General features: G+C 36.9%; 2 protein-coding genes across 3 annotated transcripts; one reads left to right on the top strand and one right to left on the bottom strand.

Moving 5' to 3' along the window:
- Nucleotides 1–618: 618 nt before the first annotated feature.
- On the bottom strand, nucleotides 619–10,399 carry mpx (myeloid-specific peroxidase). The gene is made up of 16 exons (XM_077497276.1): nucleotides 10,225–10,399; nucleotides 10,046–10,130; nucleotides 8,446–8,621; nucleotides 8,231–8,363; nucleotides 7,331–7,460; nucleotides 7,046–7,252; nucleotides 6,606–6,966; nucleotides 5,023–5,183; nucleotides 4,686–4,944; nucleotides 3,447–3,617; nucleotides 3,106–3,343; nucleotides 2,410–2,627; nucleotides 2,214–2,257; nucleotides 2,066–2,098; nucleotides 1,912–1,938; nucleotides 619–1,071 (listed from the first exon to the last, which is right to left on the bottom strand). Exons 1-16 carry the CDS (start codon nucleotides 10,286–10,288, stop codon nucleotides 1,057–1,059), a joined length of 2,322 nt encoding a protein of 773 aa, XP_077353402.1. The 5' UTR covers nucleotides 10,289–10,399; the 3' UTR covers nucleotides 619–1,056.
- Nucleotides 10,400–18,356: 7,957 nt separating this feature from the next.
- sftpba (surfactant protein Ba) lies at nucleotides 18,357–23,787 on the top strand. Of its 2 annotated transcripts, XR_013278734.1 has the most exons (11): nucleotides 18,357–18,621; nucleotides 18,710–18,762; nucleotides 20,131–20,205; nucleotides 21,281–21,409; nucleotides 21,498–21,608; nucleotides 21,681–21,758; nucleotides 22,054–22,237; nucleotides 22,839–22,897; nucleotides 23,347–23,414; nucleotides 23,494–23,535; nucleotides 23,613–23,787. XR_013278734.1 is itself a non-coding variant. In XM_077497606.1 (10 exons), exons 1-9 carry the CDS (start codon nucleotides 18,570–18,572, stop codon nucleotides 23,401–23,403), a joined length of 798 nt encoding a protein of 265 aa, XP_077353732.1. In that variant the 5' UTR covers nucleotides 18,357–18,569; the 3' UTR covers nucleotides 23,404–23,414; nucleotides 23,494–23,787. The 2 variants fall into 2 exon arrangements, 1 of the variants encoding a protein (XP_077353732.1); XM_077497606.1 differs by having other exon boundaries at nucleotides 23,494–23,787.
- Nucleotides 23,788–23,899: the final 112 nt, after the last annotated feature.

Here is a 23,899-nt window from a genome sequence, read left to right as displayed (position 1 = left end):
TGAAAGCATCACAGACGATCCTTGAGGTCCAAATGGACAGCAGGTTTATTCTGCTCTAGCTTTCATTCATTCAAATACTGGTATCCTACATTTCCCATAATTCAACAGGAAAAATGTATTCTAATCTCATTCCTAATACTGTCTAGATATTGTGTGTCAAAACATCCTTCTGTTAAAACATTGCCAGCCCCAATAATATTTACATGAAGCTGTCTCCAGAGTTGTCAAAAATATTATAGTTTGTATAATTCAATTCAAGTGTATTCACAATAATTGTGAACAAATATGAGATTAGGTTTCACAAAGAATATAAATATGGGAAATGAAATAGAAATCAAGCCAAAGGTAACTACTTACCTAAGTGAGGAGGGAAAAAAAAAAAGATAAAACGATAGCGCCATCTACAGTACATTCTACATTATCGCACAATCCAAGATTCTTGTCTTCCCACTTTAGACAAGTTGTCATCTGCCATCCGCATGCCCTGTTTGTGTATTATAATTAAAACAACAAAATAAATAGATGTATTACAACAGTTTTCATTTTTGTTTTTTTTTGTTTTTAAGTGATTCAATTTCTCAAATCAAGAACACCAGCATGAACCACATGACCACAGCGTTGTTTTTCTTCCATTTTTTTTTTTTTTAATTAAGTGCAGAACAGAAACAGATGAGAAGGATTCATTATAAAAAGCCTTTGTGCATGCCTTTATGCTTCATTAATCATTACATAAATAATCATCACAACACAAACAAAATTTAAGACAAAATGCATGCTGTAACAGAAAGGGCAACGTTTTCAAAACATTTCACCGCATGGATCATAGTCAGCCGCCCATGTGCACATTTGAGGGAGTGCTGGTGTCAGTCGGCCTGAAGAAAGTGACGCACGCAGAACGCAACGTTGACTCCATGCACGCAGTAATTCGCATGAAAGATGGTGGCGATGCTTCTGCTCTTTGGAGATAACCTGAAGTGGAGATTTCACTGAAAAGCGGACGATGAGGGCAGACAGGCGCTGGGTTATGACGATGCCGAGTAGCTAGCTGGGGCTTTCTCAAGGAGTGAAAAGCTGCAGGGAAACAAAAGGAGGGGGAAAAAAAAATTGGGCCACGTGTGGATTTTGGACTACTTGGTCCAGCAGATGGTGCTTTTTATCTTCGTTCTGTTGTACTGTTTTGTATTCAATCGAGTAGTGACGACAAAGTAGGGTAAAATTGATTTTAGTCTAGACTAGAATTTTATTTTATTTTATGTTTTAATTACCAGATTACATTATTTGTCAATTTTTGGACAAGAGAGCCATTTTATGTAATATTCTGAGTTTCCAAAAGAAGCGCTTAAGGCTTTCTTTACTCCAGTGGCGCAAATGAAGAACACAATTTAGGTTTTAAGAAGTGGCGATGCCTTCTGTAGACCAAGAAGAACTACATTTAATTGAAGAAGTGGAAGTTATGGGGGTGTTGGTACTGACTGACAGTACTGTATACTAGCACTGGAATAGGAAAAACCTCTTTCCAATGTGGATACAAATCTGATTCTGCCAATGTGAGCAGTTCTTGCTCTACATATTCACTTTTTTTTTTTAAACTATCCTCTATGATTAGCTAGAAACTCACCTAGTTTCTGTTTTAAGCTGAGTCCAAAGCCATGTCTAAAGTAAAATGATTGCTTTGGCGCCATCTTTCGGCATCTTGGAACCAAGGGATTAAGTGGGGGAGGAGCTTCATTTAGACTGTCTTATAAAAAAGTAGGGCTTTGTCACCATCTTGTGGCATTTCCAGGCATCGTGAAAATTGGAAACCAAATAGTAAGTAATGTTAACTGTATTATTGTATTGTTTACTTGTGTCACTGCTATGCGTTACATGAAATGTTCATGAAAATAAGAGTCAAAAACAAGATATAAGTACCTCATTATCAAGCTCATTCTCTTCAACCTTTGCGGCGTGCATGTCAAGAAAGACATAAAAATAAGCTTTTAGACCCACAATTAAATGTCATACACTTGATTAGCCAAATTGCAACTTTCAGTTTTAATACATTAATAAAATGCTTGATAACTACCTGAACATCCATTTCATCGCTGGGAATTATTTGCTGTATGTCAAGAAGGAAAATAAAGTTTAGCCATTTTACAATAGACTCCAAATTAAAAGACATTTGCTTGTATATATTGTACAGTATTAGATAGTTTCAGAATGTGAGTACTGACTTGTTCTTCGGGATCGGGTGGGAGATCAGGGCAACGACCATCTTCTGCAAAATCAAACATCACATAATAGTTATTATGATTTCAATGTTGGCACCTACTTCATAAAAAAACACATTTTTGGGGGGGACTACATGTGATGAAAGATTAATGAAATAATAATAATAAAAACAAAACACTGCGATATGAATTTTCTCACCAAAGAAATCTGTACAGCTCCTCTCTCTCCACGGCGCCAGGTTGACGCGCCGCAAGCTGTTGCAATTTACAAGCGGGTTACTCGGTGATATGATATTGAAGGCGTCTCTGGGGACCCTCACGATGCCCGTGTTGTCGCAGATGATCTTCGACATGGAGGCGGTGAACAGGGAGGCTCTCTGCCTCGCTGAGAAGACGCCAGGGTTCTCGTACCACAGCCTTTGGGATTTTGGTCAAGAGCTTCATTAGCTGATAGGAAGCGTGATCTATCTATCTATCTATCTATCTATCTATCTATACATTCATCCACATATTCATCCATCTATCGTATCTATCATCCATCCATCTATCCATCCATCCATATCTATTCATATACATTCATCCATCCAACCATCCCTCCCTCCATCCCTCCCTCTCCATCCATATACCTATCATCTCTATCCATATCAATCTATCATCCATCCATCCATCATCATATCTATCTATCTATCTATCTATCATCCATATCTATCCATATCTATCCATCCACCCATCCATACCTACCTACCTACCATCCATATCATATATATATATATATATATATATATATATATATATATATATATATATATATATATATATGTATATATCACCCATATCTATCCATATCATATCATCCATCCATCCATCCATCCATCCGTCAAGGTATAAGGCTGACCTGTCACCCTGGCGGATCCTCTGGAACTGCGTGGCGATGATGCAGGCAAACAAAGGCCCCACACGGCCGCCGCGGACAAATGGCTCAGCCACGCCGCCCATCCAGACGTCGATGTTGGCGGGTGTCCCATAGAGTTCCAGCAGCCTGCGGGCCAAGTCGGTGTTATTCAGGACCTGAGCCAGCTCGGCCTGGTTCCTGGGCTCGGACAGGTTGCAGAATTTGCGCCATGCGTTGTAGCCTAGAGAGGTAAACAAAGAAAGAGAGGGTATGAGGAAATGATAATGATTGATGAATGAGGAAAAAAGGAAATCCTGATTCGTGGAGGTCAGTGTGTGACCGACCGGGCAAACCGTGGTCGCGTCCCCTCTGCATGTTGAGGGCTCCCAGGTCCAGAGCCAGGTGCTGCACGAACTGGAAGAGCTTCTCCCGCAGAGCGTTCACCAACATGTGGTCCTGAGTGTTCAGTTTTGCAGGACGGCCCACCAAACCACGTAGCAGTGAATCAATGCCACCTGAAGGGATAGAAGTAACAATGAGAAGTTTTAATGTGCACCATCAAGTGCTGACTTTGCAATGGGGGTAGCTGAGCACAATAAGATCCAGCAGAAGCAGTAATTTATTATATTTTGTTATTTAAAGAGGAAGTCAATCTTAAATATTTCTTAACAATCATATGTTAAATGTGACCTCACTAGTCTGAATCTGACATTCTGATAAATATTACATTTGTGGAATATGAGTTATGCAGCAAAATTCAGCTGATCTCAGGGAGCGGCCATTTTGCCAATTGCTGTCGACTGACGACATCACAGTGGCTCAGGGCTCAGGCAACGACCAATCACAACTCACCTGTTTTCTGAAGCTGAGCTGTGATTGGTTGTTACCTGAGACCTGAGTCACTGTGAATACCATATTTAGATTAGTGGGGATACATAGAACCTATTATTGTCCCCCCCCCCCCCAAAAAAAAAAAAATTGGATTGACTTTCTCTTTCAGATTATTAATGAAGGTGTCCCACAAGGTTCACCTTTAAGTCCGCTTTTATTCTCCAACAGAATCAAGGACCTCCCAAAAGTCTGTTATAATTGTCAGATTAATCTATATGATGACACAGTAATATATTGTTTTATTATGATTATCCTACACTGATTTCAACTCATTCACTGCCATTGACGGCTATAGACGTCAAAGATTCAATTTTACTCGGCTGGCAGTGATAATAGTAAGCTTCTTTTAAATATAATCATATCATGTTGTTTTACACTCGAACAGATTCGTTGCATTTACAACTAAATTGGTACAGTATATTCATTTCTATGACGGTACAACACGAGAGTTGTCAAGAAATATTTGTGAGCTAGCTGGCATTAGTTAGGGAAAAAAAAACCTACAAAAATCATCCCTCAATTCATTTTCTATAGTTCTTGTCCAGATAACCCAAAACCAGATGAGGTATGGTAGTGTTACGGGTCAATCAATCGCATATAGACATATAGATAACTTACAGTATGGGTAATTTATCCATGTATCTATTTTTGATATTGGGAACTTGTGGTATTCTCATTTTGGTGCAGCTCACCTTCAAATACGATTCTCCAGGGGGTGAAGAAGGCTTTGAACAAGGGGACGCTGGGGAAGTCAGAATCTTCTTTGTAGTCCGAGCCCAGGCGGCTTAAGACGGGCTGTATGGCCAAGTGAGCAAAGCGATAGGCTGCCGTGGCAAAGACGTTGGAGATCGTGGGGTCCACGTTTGGGTTGTAGCCGGGATAAGGTCCCAGCAGCCTGCGCATGGTCTCGTCGCCCACAATGTGCGGCAGATAGTCGCGGAATACAAACACCTAAGACACGTGGATGAGTTAAGGAGTCACATTTTGGAAATCAAACCAACTAACGCTGGCATGCTGAATGGATCTGACCTGCGTGTAAGCGCCCATGATTTTGCGCGCCTCTTGGTAGAGCGTCTCGCTGTCCCAATGCAGGTTGACTCTCTTCAGAGCACGGGCTAGACGGTTGTGTTCTCGCAAGAACATAGTGTGAATGCTGGTCAGAGCGATATTCTCATCTACACGGACGTCACCTGGAAGACATGACATCATTCACTAAATCGTAGGCATGTAATGATAACCAAACATCACGATACGATAAATATCACAATATGAACCTCACGATGCAATAGTTATCACAATATTGTGGGGAGGTCAGCGACATAAAAAAAAAAGCTCACGATCCTGTGTAAAAACTCACAAAATTGCCAATAATAATAATAATAATAATAATAATAAGCTCATATTTGGGGGGAAAGCACAATATTGTAATTTTTTTACATAATAACAGCAGTGATGGAGGAATAGGCTTGGCCATGTCATTCTCATGTGCTCCTATGGAATTTTTTTTTTTACGGAGATGTTGAAAAATACCCGCGACCCTTTTGAGGACTAAGCGGTTAAGAAAATGGATGGATGGATGGATGTTGAAAAATATTACTAGTATGACTGATTTATATGAAAGAGTGGCCAAAATATTCCTAATTAAAATTACACTGCACTAATAAACTAACCACCAGAGGGTGCTAGAACTGCACAAATGGAATATAATCTCGCCTTTTTAGCAGATGTGCTGCTTTTAATAGTGTGAGATGATGACGACGTTAATGTTAATATCGCAATATCACGATATTGTCGTTGTTTCTACATCCCTACTAAATGGCACAAAATGGAATTGACTGTGTATTAGTGTTACATTTATCTGCCATTTTTAAATTTAGTCTCAGATTTATTCCAGTTTCAATCATGCTTGTTCGTTTCTATCGTACTTAGTCAACCTCATCCCGTTTTTGTTTCGTCAACATTTAGTTGACTAAAAGTCGGGAATTTTTAGTTTTTATTTGAGAACGAGAAAACACATTATTGGTCTAGTTTAAGTCAACAAAAACTGCCTATGTTTTAATTAGGACAATCATTGTAGTCTTTTTACAATGAAAAGTTCCATCTGTTCTTAAAACAATTTCACATAAAATTTAATTTAATTTTCTTTCACCTATTTGTTGAAAAACAACTTCACACACAGTTACAGTATATCAACAAGTGGCTACTATGGCTAAGTTAGGCAGCATAACGTTAAGTGAGTAACGTAATTTTTGGAACGTTATAGTCGTTGGATTAATGTTAAGTTATAAACAACCACCAAAATCATATAAATTTTGGCTCATCTTTGTTCATATACTAAAAAGTCCATAGATTTTAGTCCAGTCTTTATTAAGTGGACGACATTTTTATCTCGTCTTCATGAGTCAATGAAAATGTATTGTTTATGAATGAGGGCTTAGTTTTCGTTCGGTGAAAAATGTTAGTTAACGAAAACATTTTGTAACTTTGTGATTAAAGCGAGACGAGATCAACTTAAAAGCTCAATAAATGTTGTGAAACAGTGCACCACATCTGACCATAAGGTGAAAAACCGAATTTCTGGGCAGCTCGAAGCCATTTACAAGACGACTGACCTGCAATGAAACATGGAACCTCTTTGGCATTGGTGTCGTTGGTAACACGCGCGCGGGTGGCGCAAATGTTGACCTCCAGAGGGTGAAAGGGCAGCAGCTCCCGTCCGTTGTCATGAAACTCGGAATTGACGAGCATAAGCCCGTCGCTGTCGAGGTCCCGGAGGCTGAGGGCGAGCTTGGTCTCGGAGCCGTACACCTGGCCCAGATCCAGGAAGGAGGTGAGCGCGTTGATCTGCTCCCGCTTGTTGGGCTCTCCTCCGAAGTTGTAGGCCGAGAATCCCGTTCCGCAAGTGGGGGCGGATCGGAACGAGGGGATGCAGCTATCGTGGCCGGTGGGCAAGCGTGGGTCGCCGGGAGGAATCTTTAATGGGAACAGTTGGCAAAAAGTTCAAGACAATGAATTTAATTTCGGGCCTATTATTTGAGTTTCGGGGACTGACTGCGATGGGGATGCACGGCTCGGTGCGCTCGCAGCTATCGTCACAGTTGACCCCGCTGCTGAAGGAGCGGATGCTGGGCGAGAAGGGCGTGAAGGAGAGGTCATGGTCGTTCCACTGGCCGAAGAAGGTCACCATGTGCGAGAACTCCCTGTCGTTGACCACACCCGCGTCCGTCGTGCTCAGGATGTTGTTAGACACCTGGCGGACCTGAGGGCGCAACGTACGCGATTGGATTTTCGATCGCATGAGCAGATACGAGCGAGATTCCGGTTACAGCGCAAGTACCAGGGGAAGTATAAAGTTGTTGAACGTTCGGTTAGGCTGCCACCCTTTCGGTTCCGAGATGCCATCGTCATAATCGGCAGCAAGCCAGCGGGAGAAGGGGGTGTTGGAGGCTCCCAGGCGGGGATTTTGTCTACAAAGAAAACATTTGTCCTTACAAATTGAGCTTGAGAAACCTCAAAGGAAGTGTATACATTCTCTTATATATGGCCCAACATGTTACACAAACAACAGTGCCGTTTCAACACCTGTGGTTTTCTGTGCAGAAAAAAAAACAAAACATTATTTGACTTCGCTTTTTGTGCAGTGACATAAAAAAACAAAACAAATCAAGTGTCTGACTACCATTGTAAAATAGTTAAAAATGGTCCGTTTCAGCAGTGTCAATGAGGAGAAAATGAAAAATAACTAGACTAAGTGCAATTTCTGGAGAAATTGCGTGGGAATGCTGAAAGCTGAATGCTAAGAATTGAATGTATGTGGAATGCTTATGAAGTAAATTGAGAGATAAATTATAAAATTATGACCTCCTGGTTACTGGACAATGCACTTTACCAACTGTGCCACCGAGCAGTATCAGACACCTGGTAATGATGATCATTGATATGTATGGGAGTGGGCATGGAAAGTGATACTTGGAAAAAGTTTAATGTCTGTCCCATTGAAAATGAATGGGGAAAGTTGATATTAAATGTTAAATTGTGCAAATACTGGAAGTAATGTGGAATGAGACGATATGTACCCCGGGAAGCGTGAATTTTTGAAGCTAGTTGAAATTTGAAAAGTGTAAATTGCTAGTATTGTGTGGGAGTTGTTACGCGTCAAAAAAAGTGTGGAGAATAAAAATCACAATAACATATGTGGGAATGCTTCAGCATTACAGCATACAATTAAGAAGCTCACCGGTTGTTGCAGACACTTGTAGCTGTGCGATATTTGTCGAGGTTTTGTGTGCTGCTACAGGGCGGAGGCCTGATTTGAGCTGCGCATCCTGTTATCCTGCTGAGACTCTCCAGATCCTCCGCGGAGAGCAAATCTGTGACGATGACCCATGTGAGCAAAGTTCATTTTTGAGGAAAACCGTCACACCATTCGCCCAAACGTTCTCTGCACCTGACCTGTTGCATTGAGGGAGCGTTTGTGGATGCGGTGCACCCTCTGCTGCACAAGACGCAGAGTCTGCGCCATGTAGTCTGCAGCCCTCACGGAGGAGCGAGTGTCCCCACGAGGCTGCTTCATCAGACGCAGAGCATCATGCGGACTCACCACGTCCCTGCGCACTCGTCTCAGACTCCTGTTAGTCACAAGAAGGTGCCCAGGTGGATTCAACTTATAATGTCCTGGTTGAAGTTTCTGTCACTTTTGCAAGGCGCTCATTTTTGACTGACTGTCTGAGGCGTTTTCTTGGTTTAATAACTATTATTATCATCTGGTTGGTTAAATGTATTAGATTAGAAACATTATCCAATCTTATTTAAATCATTGAAGTCTGTTTGCAAAATCAATCAAACAATGTTACCTTGATCGCACAAAAAGTCATTAGCCAATGTTAGTCAGTTAATCTGACTCCATTTTAGGTATGTAACTAGCGATAGCAGTGAAAGGAATGTTAGTTATAATTATGTCAACTTATCTAAGTTAGTTAGCCTCACGCAAAATCCTGTTTGAACAAAGCATTTAGCTAATGTTGTTTGGCTAGTTGGTGAACATTTTTACATAAAAACACTCATTAGATAGTTATTTAGTCATTCGTTAGCTAGCTAGCTAGCATACACAAACAGCCTTATAGTATACTGTTGTTTGGTTAGTTAGGTTATTAGTCAACCTAATTGAACAAAGCATTCAGCCAATGTTACTTGGTTTAACATGTCTACATATAACACTCAACGACTGTTAGTTCGTTGTCAGTTGGTTGGTTGGTTGGTTAGCATAATTACACAAAAAGGTTTTATGTTAGGCTGGTGGCAAAATTTTGAATTTACCTGATTGGACAAAGCATTCAACCAACAAAAACTACATTAGTTAGTTAGTTAGTTAGTAAGTACATAATGTTATTTATTTATTTAACCTATTTACACAATTTAGCCACATTAGCAAGTTAGTTTAGATATTTAGTTAGCCATTTTGTTCCACAAAAACATTAGAATTTAACTTAATATAAATTATCACTTAGCAGTGTTACATAAATAAATTAAAATGTCATTTATTTGAGGTATTATGTATCCACAAAGTGCCAAATTACTGCAGTTTCTAAATTCAAACTGTTGAGCCATGCCAGAAGTCTACAGGATGCTCTCAGAAAATTAGAATATTGTGATAAAGTTCTTTATTTTCTGTAATGCAATTAAAAAAACAAAAATGTCATATATTCTGGATTCAGTCAAAATCAACTGAAATATTGCAAGCCTTTTATTACTTTAATATTGCTGATTATGGCTTACATCTAAAACAAAACTGAACTATCCTATATCTCAAAATATTACAATATCATGAAAAAGTATACTAGTAGGCTATTCAACTAATCACTTAACTAATTAAGTGCAAGTTAACACCTTCAAGTGTTTCCAAGTGAATGTATGACATTTATTTATTTTTTAATTGCATTACAGAAAATAAATGACTTTATCACAATATTCTAATTTTCTGAGACAATCCTGTATGTTTTACCGTGTCTTACTATAGTTTAACATGCAGATTTTTAAAAGTACAAGAACTTACTCTGCTCTGGAGTATGTGTAGGCATCGTCAACAATCCGCTTGGCCTCCTCAAAACATTGTTGAAGGAACGAGCTCCCAAGATGTTCTGCGAAGAGGATGAAAATAAAGTCAAAAACATTCTTAATTTGACCAAAGTAGCAAGATTGAGACAGCATAAAGAGGATAATATTTCCATCTACCAGTCGGTTTCAAGTGTGCAGGCACCAGGCAGATGCCCAGAATGAGGAAGACAGGAAAAAGCATCTCTAAAAGCAATTTAAAAAAAATAAATAAAAAATTAACAAGAGAAAATAATGTACAGTAAGCATCAAGCAGTTAATGTAACTAACAATTTGAGAAAGACAAGTTAAGGGTAGAATATCAGAGTGTGAAAGGCAAGAAGATTACCTGTGAGAAGTGTGCGAATGTTGCCATGCAGTGATGCGGGACATCTTTTTATTTCCTAGCGTGTAGAGGCCCCGCCCCTTGAACTGCTCAACTTAGTGACTGTCAGGAATCACATTTTCCTTGTTCCTTGTTGTATTCTTCTCCCCACCACTGGATACAATGTTTTTTTTTTTTTTTAAATAACCCCATATACTCATCTAAAATTCAATAAAAGAGCCTTGCAACACCACATCATATCAATATGCATTATTTAAAAATGTAACAAATACATTTTACCCTTATTATGTAGTAACACAGAATGTATTACTGTATCCCTTTTTTGGGGGGGAATTTTGAACTTTGACTTTTATTGTTGTAAAAATATATACATGCTTTTAAATTTAACAGTGACAATGTTTTATGAGCAAAACATTGTTGTACATTAACTTCACTTTTTTCACTCTTTGTTATTTAAATATTTCATATCTAGTAGGATGTACTTTTCTTTCATTATAAGCATTCATGGCATCATGATGACATTAATGACATGATTTTACTGCCTTATTGTGTAACTTGGGCTGAATGATTTGGAAAAATAATTTTCAGATTCATTACACATAAAGTTTAATGTTTAGGTTTATGCTAAAATAAGGCAAATAAACAATGAATGAATATGAAAGTGTTTATTTATCTACTGCAATTAGTTTTAGTTAAACACTTTGACGCGCAATCTTTTGAGTTCACAACGATAACTCCATAAAAGTCACATTATAACAACAAAACAAACAAATATGGCTTCGCTTCATCTTTTTATGTCGCATGAAACAATAACAATGATATGTTAAAATGCGCATCTAGTTTGAATTTGCCCTTCATGCCAGTTTGCACGTCCTCCCCCGTGCTTGCGCGGGGTTCCACGGCTACCTCCCCGCATTCCAAAGACTTGCATGCGAGTTTAATTGATGACTCAAACTGTCATGTGTGACGACGAGTGCAAGTGATTGCGCGTACAGTATGTCCTGTGATTTGCTGACGCCGGTCTGGGTGTACTCAAATCCTGCTGAGAAATGTTCCAAGCGGGCCTGCTGAGTACAGGAAAACGGACGGAGGGATTTTCTGTCACTTTTAAACAGGCATGATAAATAAAAGTTTCATCCCTCTGTAGAAATGCTTTTTTGAATGAATGGGGATTTTTTAAAAGATTTTTTGGGGAGTTTTGAAAATAAATAAATAAATAAATAAATAAAGTTTTAGTTTACCCCCTCCAACCGTAAAATGTATTTCATTGATCGTCAATTATACGCAGATTTATGCTATTCTGAGGGCTGAACTTCACTATATATTATATGAATGGATGTCAAAATACAAATGATATTCTATTTAAAGTTACCCTTTCTCAATTTTACGTAAAAGGTTGCACTTGATAGTGTCGTGCAATCAGGAAAAACAAGTGTGAGCGGCTATGTCATGACTGCACATTCTTTCCGCCGCCGTATCACCACCGGTGCCAATCAAACTCAGACAAAAGCGCCTACTGTCAAAATGCTGCGTGATAAAAATCACGGGCGACGCTATCATGCATTTACTAAAAGTCGAGATTAAGAGATAAGGCTTTCGTTATCTCTTTCTTGCACTTCTCATCACAACACCTCTCCTGATGACATAAAACAAACATAAAAAAGGGGCATTCACACAACAAGTTAATACTGCTACTAATAAAACACACACAATGAAAGAGAAATAAACTTAAGACCAATAAACAATTCAGTTCTCGGAAGCTGCCACAGTAAATGTAATGAAACGCTTATCAATGTAATTGCTAATGGATAATATGCCCTACTTTTTTTTTTTTTTTTACACTCAAAACATGACTCAAGGTCAGAAAAAAACTGAATGTGAGGAGTGACCAAGGACTACTACGCACAAAAAGATAATACCGCAAAAAATGTATTATAGAAATGGATGAGATTTAAAGTGCATTCACAAGCCCACTTCAAGCTTTCAATGACACGAGAATTTGGCAAAATACTGCAAGAAGCTGTGATTTAAAAAAAAAAAAAAAAAAAAAAGTAAATAATATCCCTGATTTCAACAATTTTGAGGAAAATGAAATATTGCAACTTCACACTCTGTACATACAGTACAGTTCTTTATGCTGCATCTTTAAGTGGGAGAAAATATTGGATGTTTTTGAGTTGCTTGTTGGTTCCAGATGATCATTTTCTAGTCAGTGTCTGACATATTCATTTAGGACACGTATGAATGAATTTGGATATTTTAATTTTACATTAAAAAAACATTTTTGTGTGATTTGTTGTTAAGATATATATATTTTTTAATGTCAATCAAATTTCCGAACACAGGCAATACATATTGGTTTTATGTTAGCTATAAGCGATAATTGTCAAAATTCTACACAAATAAAATATTTAAATAGCTACACTCTTTGTAATGAATCTTGATGAGTTTCACTTTTTAACGACAGAAATAAATGACGTTTTCCAAAAATATGAATTGAATCTACAGAACAATATCATGAACAGGCTCGATGTGTGCAAATTATGGATAGACTGATTCTCGGCGCCGATATTCAGCAATTTGACGAATATCGGCATCGGCCATTTTGAAGAATTATACGGCCGATAATAGATCCATTTAAAAAAAGTGTTCCGGTAAAAAAAATAAAATCAGGCAACAAATTATTTAAATTTTCTTAGAATGCTTTTGACATTGGGAACTCTCTGCACCTTCTGTATTTGTTGGAAATTAAAACTAATATAACATTTTAATACTTCATATCGGAAAAAAACAACAACTATTTACTGTAGCAAGCAATAGTGAGCTATTAAGTTTCTATATAACTTTTTTTAAGTTCTAAAGTTAAGATGTCTATTGACTAAGATTAAAACAAAAAAAACCCACCAATATTTTAGGAACCCTAAATGTCGTTTAAAATAAATAAATAAATAAGAGTTGGAGTTTGTATTTTTTGTTATTTATTTTTTTAATGTCAATAATTTTTTCCATTTTAGTGAAAATGAATATCGGCCCTAAAGATCGGTTATCGACGTCCTTGACTACTAATAATCGGTATCAGCCCTGGAAAAAAAAACATATTGGTCTTTCTCTAGTGCAAATATACTTTCTCTATTATTATTATTAATAATAATAATAATAATAATAATAACAATAACAATAATTCATTATATTTAGAGTCACCTTTCTTGCCATTCAAGGATACGTACAATATATTGCAAAAAAAAAAAAAAAGGCTTCTATGCTAGAAAAAAAGACCTCTCGAAATACCTGACTAAAATAAGTAAGCTGTAGCTTTGCGCCCGTCGTTATTTGCAACATCCCACACAGTTGCATGAAGTCCGATGAGTTCCCGTTTAAGGGCCCTCGAAAAGCAGAAATGCGCAGCACAGGTTAGAAATGTTGTTGGTCAACCTTTGAGAATGTAGCAACTAGCAAGCAACATCGTTTCACCAGTGCCCCCCCGTTAGCGAGCCGCCTCGCTTTTGTCATCCTTGGGAAAGAAAAGCAGCGTTTTACAGCGTTCAACTGTCAAAAGTGAAAAAGAAAATGCGTGACCCAAATCTCAAAGTTCACTTAACGTATCTGGGAAATACAGTGGCGCTTTGGACATTGCTCAGCATTTATGATAACCTCTGCTTACGTCTCAAATTTGTTTCTTGTATCATTCCTTTTCCTGAACATAACAAGGAAGAAGCATAATAAAACCATCAAGTCTCCACATCACAGCTGGTAAAACATTAAAGGAATACTTAGCGGAAAACCGAGAAGGTAAAATCTCCCCCATCTACACGGGGCACCAAGAAATGAGCTTCAAAGAGTACATACATGGAATAGATGCTGATTTTATTTCCACATGGACTGCCAGGTGACGTAAACACCTTAATAGCTTTGTTTTAATGGACACGTTTTACGCCACAAGCACAATAATAAACAGTGTTCAGTAATAGCTCCGAAGTAACGTCTCTTAACAATTGGGCTCTTGCGCAACTCAACTAGCGTGTTTCCTGAACGTAATACCAGTCCTTTGTTTTCGGTTTTTCAACAGTGGACAAACTGATTAATCCAGGTATGCCTGACCTCAGTAGCAATAGATGAATGATATATATATATATATATTTTTTAACAGCGACCTTATATTACATCATCATCACCACAGACGTCACGCGCAGGGAAATAAGGGCGTGTCTTCCCACTTGAGCCACAGATCTCTAAAAATAAACTTTTTTTTTTTGTACATGTAATTGTATTTTTGTGTTGTGACATTAAAAATATACATAAATGATGGTGTGATTTTGGTTAATATGGTTCCACTATTTTGTAAAGCATTTTCCTCGTGAAGTGACCTAAGTTTCGGTAGTGATCGCCTCTTTGGAGTGGAAAACTTTATAGCTATAAAAACGGTAATATTGGGGCGATAGTTTTAATATTTTCAGTGATTGATGTGTGCATAAGTAGGGATGTCAACATGAATTTTGGTGATGATTGATTGCGGGTTTTGGACGATAGCCGACTTTCATTTTTCGTACGTTAAACGTTTAGATTGTCCATGTTTCATGGAAGAAAGCCTCTGAGCTATAAATTCTAAAAAAAAAAAAAAAAAAAAAAAAAATATATATATATATATATATATCTAAAAACAAAGATTGATTTTCTTTTCCTTTTTTTTAATTTTTATTTCTGCTGCAGATCCATTGAACCAGGTGGTCCATTTTATGCAATATGTCAGAATGCACCCCCTGGTGATGGGTCTGGCTACTGGAGAATAGATAGGGCACATACCAATACAGATGATTAGTAGTCAAGTTGACCGATAACCGATATTTGAAGTCGATATTATTTTTCAGTAACAAAAAAAAAAAAAGGGGTGGGGGTTGGTTACTGACTATTATATATATATATTTTTTTTTTAATACAAAATCCAACTATTAACTTTGCTGAAATATCTTAAAGCATATGTTTAGTTTCGGATTTTCAAAATGTTTAGTTTCGGATTTTCAAAATATCACTTTTTTTTATCTTAGGGAATAAACATATTTGTTTTAAAATTCTTAAAAATAAATAAATAAATAAAATACCAGGGTGCGCCCATGATCATCAGTAAGTCTTAAAAGGTTAAATGAAAAATTAAACAAGTAAATACTGCAGCTCCCTATAGTGTTCTACAGTAATCTTTTATTCTCAAAATTTCAATATGACTGAAATGCTAAACTTGCATGTATCCTTGTTTAATTTCAAACATAAACAAAAGATGGTTCAGCAGCATCTCTCACAAAGTTAACTGAAAATATAAATAAATAGTTCCCTGAGATTATCAGTCATTTATCAGCTGTAAGATTTTCAAAATACCAAATACTGGCATCGATTATCGGCCTGGCCTATAATCGCTCTATCCCTACTGTGTACCTAATTATATGTCCAGTGTGTATATTAGGGCCAACTGATATGGAATTTTCTTTCTTTTTTTTTTTTTTTTTTTGTAAGGCCAATGATGATTCCAAAATCTGGCTGACGAAAACTGAGATAAATGATTACTCAGATCATTAATTTTAAAAAATGAATAATGAATAACTTTTTTCTTTTTTTTTTTGTCCTTAAAATTAACACAATAAAGATGTGAATTCCAGGCAGAACTGTAACAAAAAAAATATAGAATAAATTTTATGGCATTTTTTTTTTTGTGAATGTCATATGCAATATGTCATTATGTAACATAAATAACGACAAGATGTCAAATGGAGATTTAAAAGGATACGAGTAGTAGAATTACCGGTAGGTGTATTTGTGTGATTGCAGGTCACCTCACGGTCCACGGAGTATCATGCTGTGACTGGCACGGTAAAATGACAATAAAAAATGTAAACACCCTAAAAGACTGAATTTACTTCCTGCTATCAAAACGCACCAAGTGTGACAAAAAGCTCCCTCTTAGCGTTTTGCGCTTGGTGAGATACAACGCTCCAGCAGTTGGCAGTTGAATGGAATCCAGTTGGTTGCCATTCTCATGTGCTCTAACTGATGCTGGATCCACCAAATGATCACCATCATGATAACATTTGTATGCTTAACTTTTTACTGGCATTTCCCATGAACAGAAACTTAACCAAATTTTTTTTTTTTTTTTACACTGTTGTTTTAGTTTAACCCTGTTACTAGTTGGCATTAAAGTTAGTTTGGATGCCGAAACTAGACTATACATTCTAGCTTACAGTTACAGTAAAACCCACCACACATCGACGCGATTGAATTCTTATTCGACTATTAAATATAATTTTGTATGCAACTAGTTTGGTTGCAATGTCGAATTGCAAGAAAATGGCGTCGCAACAGCACAGAAGTTTATGAGAATCAAAATGTACTCAGTCGCACCAATACACACAATTTCATAATGGTGAGTACACCCCAACATCATTTTTTTTGCGCAACAACACAAATGTGCTATTAAAAGATTTTACTTGTTTACTTGGTTTGAAACATTGCTGCACTAGTCTTATGTAGAGTATCAAATTGGCTCAAATATAGTAAAATATAAATTAATATGTAAATGTAAAATAAAATAAAAATAATAAAATATTTTTTTAAATGTTGACAGCGTATATTTTCACTTTATTCAAAAATTAAAATATAAAATATAAAAATATTTAAAAAAAAATATTGACACCGTATATTTTCACTTTATTCAAACATTTAAAAATAAAATAGAATAAAATACAAATTAATAATATATTAATGTAAAATAAAAAAAATAGTTTTTTTTTAAATATTGACACTGTACATTTTCACTCAGGGGTGTACTCACTTTTGTTGCAAGTGATTGAGCAAATCAGTCAGTAAATTTACACTGTAATACAAACTCCAAACTGACTACTTTACATGGAAGAAAAGTATCATTTTATCAGCGTTAGCAACACACATATGCTATTAAAAGATTTTACTTGGTTTGAAACATTGCTGCACTAGACTTATGTAGAGAGTATGTAGAGTTGGATACAGTATTTTTATTCAAAAATTAAAAATAAAATAGAATAAAATACAAATTAACAATATATAAATGTAAAATAAAATACAAATAATAATAATAAAATAAATATATATATATTTTTTAAATATTGACACCATACAGTTTCACTTAGGGGTGTACTCACTTTTGTTGCAAGTGATTTAGTAAATCAGTAAATTTACACTATAATACAAGCTCTACACTGACTACTTTACATATAGCAAGAAATCATTTCATCAGTGTTGTGCCATGAAAAGATATAAATAAAAAATATTAAGCTAAATGTGAGAAGGATACTCTCATACTTTGCGTATGTATGTGGATTGGATCCTTCCAGTCGTGCGGCCATTTTTGCCCTCTGTTGGTATGAGCAGGTATGGCGTGTACCTGACCTCAAAGTCTTTCCAGAATTTGTCCAGGGTAGCCCTAAAGGTGACCCTGCTCTTTCAACATCTACTGTGACCGCAAATATGTGGGTCCATATTGGATGGATTGTGCAATTCTGCCTTGGAATTCCTTCGCAAATTTACCATCATGATATCTTCGAACCGCATTGTATCATGTTGCAGCGCATATCTGGCTATTGTTGAGCTGGACGGAACGTCAGCAGATAACTTCCCCTTCATGTAATGCGGGAAAGTCATTTTCATGCAGCATGGTACACTAGTGGTTAGCACGTCTGCCTCACAGTTATGAAATATGTTATTTATATCTGGGTGACAACGCTCTTGTGCGAATGTTCTCACAATGTTTTTGTTTTGTTTTTCTCCCACATTCCAAAACATGCACGAGATGTTCACCAAAGACTCTAAATTGTCCATAATAGTGAATGTAGAATGACTCAATAAACGCTCTACACACGACAGTTTACTTTCTTTGAGATTTACGGGAGTAAACATTATACTACTATAATCCACTATTGAGTATCTGTTGACTCAGTCACACCTGTGTCGAACTGAGAAGGGGACCGTTCCCTACTCTGCAAATAAAAATGTTATCAAAAAGTTTTTGTTCTGGCTCAAGCCAGTAAGGTTGGAGCTGGAGGTGTCAGGTGCTTGCTGTCAAATAAAAGCTGCGTTTTCAGGACACTTTTGACACACTAAGAGCCAAAATCGAGCAAAGATGAACTCCATCACATTTGCATTGATTCTCATCATTGGCCTCCAAGGATGCGGTGAGTCAGTTTTAAAATATCACGTTCAGTAATATTCATTATATGCAGTCATTCCAAATAATTAGATGAATCTTTTTTTTTTTTGCAGCTTTGACTTTGAATAGTGACAACTTGAATAACGGACCAGATGCACTGATGGCGGTAAGTTTGTTTTTGTATTTAATAAATAATAAGGTTGGTTGTAATGGACCAATACAGGACTGATTTTAAGGCCTTTTCCATTTGAGGGCTGGATACATAAAAATGAAAGGACACAATAGCCACTTTAAAATTCTTTGACTTTAATTTATTAAGTCCACAAAAAATTAAAAAATTAAAAAAATACCGTAATCAAGAAATTGTACTGTATATTGTTCATATTTTCTATTTAATTCACTCACTGCCAGCCATTTTTACCTTCGCTCCCGGCTGTTTGACTGGATTTGGACTGATTTTGCCAACTGTCGTAAGTTGATATTTCGAAAACAGTTACTTGAGAATCATTAAAGCAATTCATAAATGGGACCATGAGACACAACAGAAAGTGTGGGAAGCTATTTTTGCTTCTAAAACGGAATTATCTTTATTCCCAACGGTGTTGAAATTGTCTTATTACCAGTATTTTAGTCTTTTATAGTACATGTGTATTTTTGCATATTTAGAAAACCTCTATTGTATATATACCAGTTTATTTGTAGTAGTAGCACTTTTTTTTTGGTCACCCTCCCCTTTCAACTTGCCTCGCGGGCCGAGTCAAATGTTATATATTTTTTTTAGTATATGCCGTGGGCCACTGAAAAATGGATGGCAAGCCGCAAATGGCCCCTGGGCCGCAGTTTAGACACCCTGATCTAAGGCATCGGGTACTTATGGAGGCTGCCGATACCCGCGACTGATACCTAGGCAAAAATATCTGACATCAAGTAAGTCCTCCTTGGCAGTAGTTGGTGCTATACTGTGCCAGTTTGACACATTGGCAAATCATCATTTGTTCCCAAATTTGATGTCTTCATGTTAATGTTTTTTTTTTTTTTTTACATCAAAGGTACTAGAGGTATTAGTACGCAGTATTGATGAGCACTCAAAGAGTGAAGACTTGTATTTTTGGTGTGAAAATAAGTGGTAATAAATAACACACTTGACTAATCCATTAGCAATTTGCACTGTAATAGTGTATGAATTGAGTTTAAAAGAAATATACTGTATGAAATAATACATACAGAAATTATATAGTCATCCCTCGCCATATCACATTTTACTTTTTGCAGCTTCACTGTAACGCAGATTTTTATATTGTACACATCTAATTTTTCTGTTATTATACCATCAGCCCGAACCAGGAGAGAAGACAAAAGAACCCCCCCCCCCAAAAAAAAAAAAAAAATCCTGATTTTTGGATCATTTGACGTATGTTAGAGTAAAATGTTTACCAATGATGTATATTTAATGTCATGTAGGTGTGTGATGATAAACTGCGCATTGACACACGTTGCTGGTGTGTGTTGATTTCTGCTGTGATTCTGTGCCCAGGCTGGGAGTCCCTGTGAGGACTGCACAAAAATAATCAGCCTCTTTGTTGACCTGCTTTCCAACGCAGATCTCCAGGTGAACACATTCCTTATCACACTTTTCTTATCTGCCCACTGTGTATACAATACTATCGCACTGAATAGTTTTCATTAAAAAAACAAACAAAAACAAAAAAACAATTATAGCAAATGCCTGGAATGTTGGTTGGCACAGATTTATATCAGTTGGAGTGCAGTGATGGAAATAGTTAGGAATTACAGTTAATACAGGTTATCTTAACGCACGTACGCACCAGACAATGATTGTTGGCCTCATTAAGTTTAGATCCGAAAGCGGACGTGATTCTTGCTTTATTTTCTGTGACTTCACTCCAGTAGTGTACCATGCCTTGCGAAGGTATTAGCCCCGCCTTGAACTTTTGACCTTTTGTCGCATTTTATCTTCAAAGACTAAGATATAAAATTGGATTTTTGTTGTTGTTGTTGTTGTGAAGAATCACCACCAAGTGGGACACTACGAACTGTATTGCAGTCATAAAAAAATAAAATAAAATAAAATAAAATAAAATGAACTTTTTTTCTGACTAGTTTTTGGGCAGGGCTTTATTTTTCTGTTAAAAAAAAAATCTATTCGGAATAATTGTTTTTTGTTTTTATATTTTTTTTTCTGTCATTAAAAATATAGAGGGAAAAAAATCAGAAAGACAAAAAAAATAATCAGAAAAATAAATGTTTTGAAAAACAGGGAAAAATATTCAAAAAAAAAAAAAAGGAAAAAATATTTTAAAAAACATGGGGGTCAGAAAAACAGAGCATCAGCTTCTGTTTTTTTCCCCAGAATAATTTCTAGTGACTTGCAGACTTGTGAATGTCGGACACCAATTTGGGTAATGCATGTCCTTTAATTAATAACACAAAATATTAATTATATTTTCTCCTTTAGCGAGGTTGCGGCAAATCATTTGGAGTTCAGAGGTTAAAAATAAAAAATAAAATAGACAGAAAGGGGAAATATATATATATATATATATATTTATTTTTTTAAATCAAATGAGCCAGATGCAGATGTCTTGTGCCTTAAGTTCCTTCCGTTGCTATAGAATCAATTATTCCTTGAATGGTAAAGAAAGTAAACCCCCCATTTCTTTCAGAAAAAGATCACACACGGCATAAGCAACCTGTGTGACCACCTGCCTGGGAAAGCCAGCATGGCTGCGTTCTGCAAGGAGGAGGTGGACAAGGTCCTCCCAGTGGCCATCAGCTTGATTACTGTTGTAGCAGTACGTCGCAGGGGCCGTAATACTATTTTCATGCATGCGCTTCTGTATGTAAACACATCATAAATTCCCATCTATCTGCTATCTGCAGAAGCCAGGGGACATCTGCAAAATCATGGCAGCGTGCGGCTCCAATGAGCAGCAGAAAACCTTTGGTGCTTTGGTCAACGAGGTCCTCCAGCTTGCTATAATACAAGCAAATGTCAGTGAATAAAGACGAGCACTAAAAATTGAATGGAGTGCCTATTGTCATTTAAATCTGCTGTTTTGTTAGGAGAAGCCCACACCGTGCTCATTCTGCATCTTTTTCATCAAGACACTGGACGACTTACTGCCCAAAGAGAGGACTGAGGTAGGTCAGCATCACAAACTCACTGGAGACTTTATTAGGTCAACCTCACCATATTTTCCTCCGTTTTACCCCAAATGGGTGGGAGCAGCCCATTCTTTCTTTTATATTATGGACAGCAAACTGAACCAATCAACACTGGCAGATCTACATGATAGACAGGGGGGCGGGCCTAAATCAAAATGTCAGTGCCGATATATATATATATAAATTTTTTACTACAACATATTGTAAAGAAAATGTTTGGGTTGCCTTCCTCTTTAAAGTGCCCAGTCTAATTGCTTAAGTTGCATTGTAGGATGCCGTGGTGGAGGTGATGGAGAACGTCTGTCACATCATGCCCATCTCCTACCGTGATCAGTGCGAGGTGGTCATCGGCCAGTTCAGCAAGACGCTGATGGACGCTCTTCTAAGCTACGCCACCCCGAAGGCCATCTGCGCACTCATCCGCCTGTGCCAGGGTCAGGAGGGTCCTCCCGTTGGTGAGTCACGCAACATGCACCAAAACTGTACCCATTGTTGTGTAATCTGGAAGAGAAACAACAATCCCATGAGAGCCATGTAACACTTGCAGTATTTGAGAAACACTCTAGATGTACTTTCAAAGGCATCGGTTTGGCGTAAAACTGCTCCATAATTTTGGTTTACAGTGGTACTGGTGGTATCGCCTCTAAAAATGGCTGCAAGACTAGCTGGGTCGCTAAAATAAACATTCACACAATTAAAATATTGTGTAAATGGAGTGAAAAACATGAAACTATCTCATGTTATTTTCACATTCCCACTTCGTCTGAACGAAGAACTTCACTTAAATGAATTAAAGGCAATCTTGAATATTTACTATACATGTAATGAATGAATATGATTGTTGTCGACAACCCAACAAGCTAGCTAAAAAAACACAATAAAAGGAAAAAAAAAAAAAAAGGAAGAAAAAAAAAAAAAAAAAAAGCAGCTTACCTTCAAGTTCCTTTCCGCTATGGCACAAGGTTGAGTTCCATGGAAATAATGGAGAGAATATAAAATGTAGTTTATGCATGATGTTTAGAACCAAACTCAACTCTGCACATTTTCTCCCCCCAGACCCCTGCACTTTGGCAACCTACAGGTGCAGGGACCTTCAAACTTCTCTGAAATGTGGGGTAAGTCATCAATAGCGCCCCACCTCGTGGTCCAACTATTGATTATCATCTAAATCGATAATTATTAAAGAAATATTGAATATCATCTAAATCGATAATTATTTTTTATAATAAAAAAAATCATTTAAAGAACTTGTTCAATTTAAAATGGTCAAAATCCTTGGAATTTCAGCATAAAGGTTCTCAAATTTATCTAGTCCTCCATGGAAACAAACTTAACTGTGTTCAACTTAAAAAAAAAAAAAAAAAAAAAAAAGCTTTCATTTTGGAATACAATGATCAACCTTTTTGCTGACTTATTTTTACTGCCAGCTGAATCATAATTTATCATTGTGCATTGTCTGCACTGTCAACTTGAAATAACTTTCTGGTTTTTAACATAGGGACGGAAGTTAAATTTTGAATAAAATAACTTTTGGAAGTTTTAACATTATTTCCACCCTGTGTAGTCTCTGTTCTACTGCCAAAGATTTGCCTGGAAACCCATAAACTACAAAACTGTTTGAAGACTTGTCAGGTAGGTGTGAACAAAGCCTTCAAAATCTTTAATTAAGGCAAGCAATAATGCCTTTTTTTTTCTTCTTCTACTTTGTCAGGCTGTAATGGACTAAGCGCAAGTCAGCACGTGTCTGAGCCAGGTGCTGCGGCGATGAAAACCACCAATATTTCTCTTAACTATATTAGTCCTAATATTTATGCCATGCTATTTTTTAAGGCATCGTGTGTGGGTTTTTCCTTCTCTTTTCACATAAGGAAGTGTGGTCATTAAGCTGAACAGGACGAAAAGACAGCATGAAGGAGAGCGCTTGGCTCTCTTGGTACTAACCTACATCATCTTTTACACAAATCTGTAATTGTCTGCACCGCTGAATAAAAGTCATCTAAAGATCTTCGAGCTGCATTCTGATTTGAGTTCAGATTTTATTCTGATAAGCCTTTGTGTTTACCTTTAGCTAACGGTACATTACAAGTAGGTAGTGCGATAGAAGTGCTGGTTTAGGC

The sequence above is a fragment of the Festucalex cinctus genome, chromosome 15 (genome assembly GCF_051991245.1).
Source record: "Festucalex cinctus isolate MCC-2025b chromosome 15, RoL_Fcin_1.0, whole genome shotgun sequence".
Lineage (NCBI taxonomy): Eukaryota > Metazoa > Chordata > Actinopteri > Syngnathiformes > Syngnathidae > Festucalex > Festucalex cinctus.
Note: the sequence above shows the minus strand (reverse complement) of the source record. Positions and strands in the feature narration are given on the sequence as shown.

Excerpts from the sequence above, each read along its gene's own strand:
- mpx (XM_077497276.1), bottom strand. The coding sequence starts at position 10,288 with ATGCTTTTTCCTGTCTTCCTCATTCTGGGCATCTGCCTGGTGCCTGCA. Across the intron at positions 8,364-8,445 it reads ACGCTCCCTCAATGCAACAG|ATTTGCTCTCCGCGGAGGAT; the intron begins GTCAGGTGCAGA and ends TCATCGTCACAG. Across the intron at positions 2,258-2,409 it reads GAGCTGTACAGATTTCTTTG|AAGATGGTCGTTGCCCTGAT; the intron begins GTGAGAAAATTC and ends TTGATTTTGCAG.
- sftpba (XM_077497606.1), top strand. The coding sequence starts at position 18,570 with ATGAACTCCATCACATTTGCATTGATTCTCATCATTGGCCTCCAAGGA. Across the intron at positions 18,763-20,130 it reads GACCAGATGCACTGATGGCG|GCTGGGAGTCCCTGTGAGGA; the intron begins GTAAGTTTGTTT and ends TTCTGTGCCCAG. Across the intron at positions 22,238-22,838 it reads TCAGGAGGGTCCTCCCGTTG|ACCCCTGCACTTTGGCAACC; the intron begins GTGAGTCACGCA and ends TTCTCCCCCCAG.